The following is a 9,308-nucleotide window of genomic DNA, read 5'->3' as shown; positions in this document are numbered from 1 at the left end:
ATTAAATAAGGAATAAGAAGTACATTGATTTATGGACATCTTGAATGAATTCATAGAATTAGGTAAGAAATAAGGAATTAATTAATTTATGGACACCTCAAATGAATTTACAGAATTAATTAAGAAATGAGTTGAATTGATTTATGGACATCTTGAATGAATTTACAGGATTAATTAAAGAATAAGAACTTCACTGATTTATAGATATTCCAGATGAGTTTATATAACTGCTTAAGAAATAAGAAGTGAATTCATATTATGCTTGTGAATGCTCTGAGAGATAAGGAATGACAATGTGGGGATATTTGTGTTGTGAAATAAGGAACGAGGGAGGTCAAATAACTCGAGAAATACAAAGGAGGCCCACAGAGGCTTAAAGTAGAAACGCGAACGTGAGACCGGTGCGAATCATCCACCACAGACTCAAGGGGAAAGGAGCAGGGTGCAAAGGAGGTGGAGCTATGCAAAAGAACAGGTGGTCCAGTAAATAGGCTTTTGCCGTGAGGGGTCATCAAACCTCCCCAAGAGAACCTGAACATCAAGACACGGAGGGCGATCAAGAGAGGAGGACGAAGGACACATGAGTTCCAACAGAGTGGTAGCTTGAAAATTTGCACATGTTCACACCCCAGAACACCCGCTCTGCCCAGAAAAAAAACCAGAACAGGGCAGAGCTGGACTTGAATCCTATATATTTCACAGGAGGATTTCAGCACGCCCTGTCCGGGACTCAGACCTGCCCGTCTGTCCCCTGGTATTCTGTCCTGCATTTCTGAATCTCTTTCCAGTATCTTTCACTTGCTGGTGTCTCCCCTCCAGAAAAGTAGCACCAGAACAAGGGACACTTTTTTTTTTGTTTTTGTTTAAAAAACCCCACACAAGTCACAGATTCACTTCAAAAGAACTTTTTTTAATTTAGAAATGCAGTTATATACATAGAACAATTAAAATTAAATTAAACTTTGTACAAATATTAAAATACTATCTTCACACCCACTGCAATGTACAGGATACCAGGAAAAATATATATATATATAAAGCAAAATAAAACTGATTGAAGTGACATCCTGCACAGTATCAATTACAGTTTTTTATTTGTTTGTCAATCCCACATGAGTACCATTCTGCAAATAATTCCATAGTGGTGCAACACAGAGGAAAAAAGAACAGGAGAGAAACAAAAAAGATTAATGTATTGAAGGCAACCAAGCTCCCCTTGGGTTTGCATCTGCAACTACTTGCAGTCTACCCACTGCATCATAAGGTGTCTGCTCCACAGACAGTTCCACCTTGTGTTTTGTTCAAACTCTTACATATAAAGTTGGAAAAAAAAAACCCCAAAACATTTTCAGCAGAATAAGATTGCCCCTCTCCTGGCTCACCCTCAGACAGAAGCATAAGCACGGCTTAAAGCGTGTGATAAATAGAGGGGCGTCAGTTTAATTCAAGACACGCCCACTCCATGCAAACACCATAGGTAACCTCTTAAAAATGATGCAGAAAGCCAAGTTAGAAGCACTGTAGGACAGAGCTCCCCGAAGAGACATCTGGGAGACTACCACGCTCTGGTCAGAGATGAGCAGGATAATCAATGGAGGTTCTGACAGGTAGGAAGGTGCCTCACTTCCTATATAAGTATACTCCCTAAAATGAAGCCAGCCCTACGAAGTCTTTCTGTACATCATACACATTTCAAAGTAAGCTGAAAGATTCTAATGGCAAGGTCCCAGGCAAACAAATGCTTTCATCGAACTAATTTAAACCCGCAGTTCCCTTTTGTGGGGGAATAGAATTTATTGCATCACATACTGAGAACCAGGAAGTGAAATGGAAGACTGGTTCCACTGGCCAGACAGTACAGGGCAGTAAAAGTGTAAATACACATCACTGCCATCAAAAAGCCAAAGAGACTTAAAAGATTAGTTTAGTGGTCCCAGGTGCTGTCAAAAACAGATTGGCAAGACAATCTGAACTTTGCTTTTACTTTGCTGTGTGACCATGTCCTTCTATTGCAGAGCTAAAGCTTCTGTGAGAATTGGATCAAACTACTAACCACTGTAGGCATTTGCATGGGAAAGCATGAGTCACCTGCAGCATCGTGTACAGCACCAAACTGCGTCAACTCCTGACCCTCCCCACCATTTTCTTAGGTGTGGTCTCTTTTGTACTTACAGCCTAGCTTATTTCCTATAACTGATCTTGTTGTCCTCATCCACTCCCACCTCAAATTGACACAAATTCCCCCCCTGCTGGGGACAACTTGCTTTATCTCCTGCTAAAATGGTAAAACATATATAACCTTTACTCTTTGATTGCTCCCAGCACCATTAGGCCAAATCACAGCTCCAGGGGCCTAAAAGTCGCACTAAGCCAGGGAATTTTTTATGAGGAAAACCCAGGCGGATGCCCAAGGGAGAAGTGCGAGAGGATTCTCACGAAGTCAACCATCTTCTACACTGCAGGCTTCCCATTGGGGAACGCTACTTCCTCTCAGATCTGCAGGGCCCTACCCGAGCAACAACCCCACACAAAGGAAGAACACCACTCCTTCGGTTTGTATTTCTTCTTGTCCTGTGCACCTCATTGGAAAGGGCATAAACCCTGAAGACTGAATCCTTTGCAGCAGGGGTGTCCAACCTTTTTGAACGTGGGGCCGAATCATGAACTTTTTATCACCCAGTGGGCTGGCGAGCCATATTCAAAGACCTCACAGGAAGCGGTATCCCCCCCCCCCCCCAAAAACAAAAGTACAGTGTTTACTTTAGTTTCCTGTCGCAGCACCTCAGGCCTCAGGAAACAGCTTGGAGGGCCGCATGGTGGCCCGCGGGCCATATGTTGGACAAGCCTGCTTTGCAGCATTCTCCCATTAAGTAGTGGAGGCATGGGAAGTTGGTAGGATGGGCAACAGTGAAAGAGCAGTTAAGGCATCTTGCTACAGCTCCAGAGGCACGGACTTGCACTTTGCTTGTGATTCAAGCCAGACTGTCCGGAGTTGACCCAACTCTGAATGGGCACCTGGTCAACAGCAACAGGGAGTCAAATGTGCAGCCAGTTGCTACGCCAGCTACATCACTCCCTTGTGTGCTACAGCTACAAACACTGGAGTGCCTTAACCACACTTGCCTGTGGGACTATTAGCCAAGTGGAGCTTTGAAGGGTTGTTGCTTTGTTTTTTTTTTTACTTGACACCTCACCATACAGGGTGAGGCAAAGCTCTTATTTATTAAGAAGTCCGTAAGCCTACAAAGAAGTTCCCCTAACCTGTGCTATTAACACCCTTCACTGTGTTAAAACACCCCTGTGATTAAAGTTACCTTCCAAATTTTATTTGAGTACAGAAAGACTAATCTGCTCCCCCTTTGGTTTACTATCAGTTTTACTTTTGGATTCTCCCACACTGGTATGAAATTGTACTGTTTGGGTTGCAAACTCCCTAGAAGAATACATTTAAAAAACACTTTCTACTGTAATGCAGAGGGAATCCTGGAAATGTTCCTATTGCACATAGTACTTTTTGTAAGTTTCTTCTGATAGTGTCCTTTCATTTATTTAATGAAAATATCAGGATAAAAAAAAATAAGTGCTATTTATTTTGAATGATCATGTGCAATTAAAATCACTGTCATGCTCTTGGTAAGTATTTCAGGATATGGCATGCTAACAGAACAAAAGCCATCCTGTGGGGGGCTCTGGGAAGGCAGCTTCTTCCTGAATATGGTGGCCTATGACAGCAGCGAGGAGGAATGTATTTTTCACTCAAACTTAACACTAGCAAGACACAACCACAGCAGACCTCATGAGCATGGGTTACTTAAGGCTCAGCCCTTCAATCCTCATTCCTATGGACTAAAATGGGAGTTCAAGCGTGCCATATTCCTTCTAGGGCCCCATTTCCCCTAGTGATGCCCCCTGGAAACAGCCCACTTGCTGCTCTGTAAAAAAGCAGGAACTTTTTCCCCCATTTTAAAAACTCCAACAAATAGTTTAGTCCTTTCTCCCCTCCCCCTTATTCTCTTTCATTTTATATGTACAAAACCTCTAAAACTGAGGGCTTGGCGTAGAAGAACAGGTTAATCCAAGAGCTGTTCCCACTTGTTTTGTCTCGCATGGGATCTAACATCTCTACTTCCCATGGCTTTTCCTATAGAGGAACACTGTGCTCCGGTCTTCTACAAGTGTCAAGACAGCTGGAGTCATCTGAGGTTACCAACCGGTGTGCTATCTGTGACTAGACTATCCTCACCCAAAGCAGTGTTTCAGTGTCAGCAGCTGATGTTTCATCCTCTTAAGAATCAAAGAGGTGCCGATTGGTTTTGTGTTGATTATGAAAATTCACTCACATACACACACACACACACACACACACACACGAAACTACTATGAGAGAAACAAACTTAAGACACCCCTTTTTTCCAGTGCTTGTCTTTTTCCAATTGATAATACTTCCTTTCAGTTGAAGGCTAGTCACACTGTAAGAATAGTGGTGAGTGAGCAGGGACATTTTGTGCGTTTTTTGCTGGGTGAGTGCCTGCTGGTTTTAACGTGCAGTGCAGTGCAAAGTCAGGCCTCAGTACCAATTTCACGTGGCATTAAGAGAACGTACTTTTCTGTCCCTTCAGCGTTGAACTGAGTTTAGGGTACAGATCCTCCAAGGGAGGATGTTAGTGCAATTGGCCTCCATCAGCTCAATTATTAGGGACCATAAGCTAATTTCATAGATTTCATAGACATTAGGGCTGGAAGGGACCTCGGAAGATCATCGAGTCCAGCCCCCTGCCCAAAGGGCAGGAACTCAGCTGGGGTCATAGGATCCCAGCAAGATAAGCATCCAGTTTGCTCTTGAAGGTGTTCCATGTAGGCACTTGAACCACCTCTGGTGGCAGGCTGTTCCAGACCTTGAGGGCTTGGACAGTAAAGAAATTCTTCCTTATGTCCAGCCTGAAACAGTCTTGTAGTAGTTTATGACCGTTTGACCTAGTCATCATCCCTTGGGGCGCTCTGATGAACAAACTTGCCCCCAGATCCTGGTGGTCACCCCTGATAAACTTGTAGGTGGCCATCAGATCACCCCTGAGCCTGCGCTTTTCCAGGCTAAAGAGCCCCAGGGCTCTCAGCCTGTCATTGTAGGGTCTGCTTCCCTGACCTCTGATCATGCGCGTGGCTCTTCTCTGGACTCTCTCAAGCTTCTCCACATCCTTTTCGAATTGTGAAGCCCAAAACTGGATGCAGTACTCCAGCTGCGGCCTCACCAAGGCCGAGTACAAGAGGAGAATGACGGCCCGGGATTTGCTTGAGAAGCATCTATGGATGCAAGCCAGTGTTTTGGTCACTTTACTAGCTGCAGCATCGCATTGCAGGCTCATGTTCATCTTGTGGTCAATGATGACCCCAAAGTCTCTTTCTTCCATAGTGCTAGCCGGCGTAGCACTGCCGAGCCTATAAGGATGCTGCGGGTTTTTCTTCCCAAGGTGGAGAACTTTGCATTTATCGGCGTTGAACACCATCAGATTCTCGTCCGCCCGCTTGCTGAGCCTGTCCAGGTCAGCCTGGATCATCCGCCTGTCTTCTGGTGTGGATGCTTTGCCCCAAAGTTTGGTGTCATCGGCGAACTTGGCCAGTCCGCTTCTGACTCCAGTGTCCACATCATTAATGAAGATGTTGAACAGTATGGGTCCAAGGACAGAGCCTTGGGGGACCCCACTGGTCACAGGACACCACGATGAGTGACTTCCATCAATTACTACCCTCTGGGTCCGACCACGGAGCCAATTTTCCAGCCAGTGGATCGTGGAGGACCCAAGGTGACAATTGGCCAGTTTCACCAAGAGGTGATCATGGGATACCAGATTGAAGGCTTTTTTGAAGTCAAGATATATGACATCAATCTCTTCTCCCTTGTCCAGGTGATAGGTCACCTGGTCGTAGAAGGAAATGAGATTGGTCAAGCAAGACCTACCCGCGACAAACCCGTGCTGGCTATCCCTCAGGATGTTGGCGTTGGCCAGTCCATTAAGGATGGCCTCTTTAATAAACGTTTCTAAGATCTTCCCCGGGATAGAAGTCAGGCTGATGGGCCTATAGTTAGCCAGATCCACTTTCCTCCCTTTCTTGAAGATAGGCACCACAATCAATCAATTAATTAACCAATCAATCAATTAATTAAAACAACTCATTCTATTTTGTATGCCTTGCAAGAGCAGAAAACAATGGCATTGTACTCCTGCCATGCCCAAGCACTTTGCTAAGAAATGTGAGATCAGTGCACAGGCATACTCAGCTCAACTTGGATCAAAGGCAATTTTGGTAAGGAAAGATTTTTAAAAACCTACTTTTTTTGTCCTATTTCACTTTAAAATTCCAGTGCAAACGACGCACAAATGAAAAATCTTACCCCTGCACTGTTTGGAATGCAAGCACTGCAGTAGAGATAAGTGGGAAATGAAACTGAGTAGACAAGTGGAATTTCTACTGATCAAACTGAAAGACAGACAAAAGCCATTCAGGACAAGGAAAGTTGGATTGCCAAATTTCTGCAGTAAGCTAGGGTGCTGTGAATAGCACAGGTAAAGAAGGTTGGTTAAAAACATACTATTTTGAACTTGATTGCATCTCTTAAGCCATTCTTGTGACAAATACTGTAGCCAATTGCTGCCTGCTGGAGAGTGAGCTAAACCTCAGCTGCTACAGTCATAATTTTTTTTTTTTTTTTTTAAGAGGTACATAAAGCACTGACTTAATACCACAGAACTAATTGTGTGCACGTGTGGGAGGGAGAACTGGGGGGGAAATTATAAATAGAAGTGGAGTCCACCCATGATTGGGAAAAGTAGCGTCTCCCCATAAGTTACAACTTGCTGTGTAAGGCCATCTCTCTCATTGCTCCCACTGAACTGAAATTGAATCTGAGCACAGCGAGTATGTTTCCTGTAGGGAACCCCACCTAGAACAACCCTCAGCATGTACTGACAAGTTCCTACCTTCTCCACCTTTGTGGGTGGACTCCTAACTTATATACTCTAGCCCACTGTTTAAATACCTGCCATGCCCTCTCCCCAAACACCAGGCAAGGAAACCACACTGCATTCACTCATGCTTTTAAAAAGATGTTTAGCAAATACATTGTTCTCCCACACATGAAGATGCCTGTGGGATGGGGACTATAACACATGCTCAGAGATCTGTTGGGATAAAACAGCCGCATGACTCTGATGGCAGGAAGTCAGGAAGAGATGTTTGAACCATTTAGAAAGCGATGACCCAGCCTTACACTGCTCAGCACTGCACTACTGCTGACAAGGTCAGCAGGGATCCCAACTCCAAAGCCAAAACATTTCCTGGCTAGGTTTTTTTCTCCCCCACTGACCACATTTTTCAAACATTAGGAGGGTTTGTGAGGTCAGGGGGCATATGAAAAGCCCTTATGCTGCTTGGTGGAAAGGGGAGCAGAATGAAGGGAGGGGAAAGTATTCCTGACATATTTTTTTGTTTTAAAGTCATGTAAAGTTCTAGGGAGTGGTGGCTAACAAGCTGAAGCAGAAACAAGTCCTTGTTATTTGTTTAAAGTTTCAAGGGCTGTAAACTAAAGGGCAAACTTGTGGCCCCTTAGTGCTCCCCCACCCCACCCCGTGGCAGCACCTTCTGACACAATGGTCCAAGTAGGCTACCTCTTTAAAACCAGAAGCAATGTAGTCCCATATGCATGGCTCCATGGGTGAGCTAACTGGCCCCATCACTCAGCAGTGCTATTTAACTTGCCCTTGTACTACTTTGTTTGGGAAGCAGCCCATCCAGAGTAGCACAATGTGAATGAGGGCTGCTACTCGGGATGGAAAATGTACTATGTAAACCTAGCCAAAGCCACTTGAAGCCCTCAAGAGCAGGGCTTTGGAGACGTCAAGGCTCAATCCTAGCACACGCTGGTGTCAAATGAATGCGGCTAACCTCCAGTTAGCATAGGCTTGGTTAAAATGCAGATCAGAGGATCCAAGTGGTACTATCAGTCTGCTTGCTTTTGGCCTTGTTGAGAGCTGGCCATGCTCAGAAATTCTCTCAGATTTAACCCCTGAAGCTGTCCCTACACTAGCCCAACCCTGGAAGAACTGCTAATGGTTTTTAGTGAAAACACAGCCCCAGACTTCTAGACACAAAAAATACCAAGTGGATTACGGAGTGATATTGGGACTCTGGAGTGGAATCCTGCAGATTTACAATCATGCTGCTATTTCAGCAGGATTTTGTAAGGGACAGAAGGCATCCCCAGAAACCTGTAAAGAAACAGCAGATTTCTGTTTTTACCATCGCTAGCAATACCCAGTAACTTGTTATTGGGCAGCTAACTAACAGAGGGCACCACTTCATCTTAACAATGCTGAACACTGTTGGATAGTGTAGATTACCCATTCTGGAACTTCAGTCAAGCCCAGGCTCAGCACTCCGGGGGAATCCTGTCCTGTCCTAGATGCAAGGGGGATGCTGAAAGAAGAGCCTATATATAAACCATGTCTGCACTCAGTGAGCAAGTAGTTCTTGGCTCCTGCATTCTGTGCAGCAGAAGAGCTTGCGAGGCCTGTGAGAAGCTGCAACAAGCCGGTGTGAGAAGGAGAAAGGCACAAGTAAATAGCAGCTCTGCAGAGACTGCTGTCAAACAACTGGCTGGGGGAAGGAAGAAGAGGGAAGAGCTCAACTTCATTACATTACTTGAGCCCCTAATGCAGATGGAATGGGGAGGCCAGAACTGCACCAACCCCAGTTGCGCATTGAAGAGGCAACCTGGCAACATCCTTTGGATCATGAGCTGAGGGGTCTCTGCTTGGAGGTATCCAGGGCACAGCTCGCAAGGGTGGGGAAGGTTGCACAGAGTGCTTGCATCCCAAGGAAGAAAGGAGAAACCAAGAGGAAGAAGGCTAAACAAGTGCAGCAGGCCTCATGCTTCCTTCAACAATGGAATATCTGGGAGGAAAAAAAAAAAAAAAGAGAGAGAAGTCAGCATAAGGCAACATAGTGTTTCTAACAGATAGCAGCAATGTACATGTAAGAGCCTTAAATTTTAACTCAACGCAGACACTCAATATGGTGAAAAAGAACCATTCTCACTCTCTCAACATACAAACATCCAGTATCTGTCTCCAATAGCCTGGTTTTTCTGAAGGTTTGAAATCAAGAGTTTCTTATTACTTGATCTACCAATCATGGAAAGGACTTATTTCAATATAACCTGCATCTGACTAGGAGCAATGTAGGCTCCCATGTAGCCATGGGGGTCATACTGCCAGAGCTAAAGCCTTAGAAGCACAGATTGCCAAGCACAG

General features: G+C 44.8%; 1 protein-coding gene across 5 annotated transcripts in view; it reads right to left on the bottom strand.

Moving 5' to 3' along the window:
• Window positions 1-889: 889 nt before the first annotated feature.
• SUSD6 (sushi domain containing 6) overlaps window positions 890-9,308 on the bottom strand; it is a 123,522-nt gene continuing 115,103 nt past the window's right edge. For all 5 annotated transcript variants that reach the window (XM_059722903.1, XM_006277585.4, XM_059722904.1 and 2 more), the window contains one exon: window positions 890-8,949. In XM_059722903.1, the coding sequence (XP_059578886.1) occupies window positions 8,924-8,949 (26 nt within the window). In that variant the 3' untranslated portion in view covers window positions 890-8,923. The remainder of the gene's footprint in view (window positions 8,950-9,308) is intronic.

This window comes from Alligator mississippiensis, chromosome 2 (genome assembly GCF_030867095.1).
Source record: "Alligator mississippiensis isolate rAllMis1 chromosome 2, rAllMis1, whole genome shotgun sequence".
NCBI classification, from domain to species: Eukaryota; Metazoa; Chordata; order Crocodylia; family Alligatoridae; genus Alligator; species Alligator mississippiensis.
The sequence above is the reverse complement of the archived record's forward strand: the minus strand, read 5'-3'. Positions and strand labels throughout refer to the sequence as shown.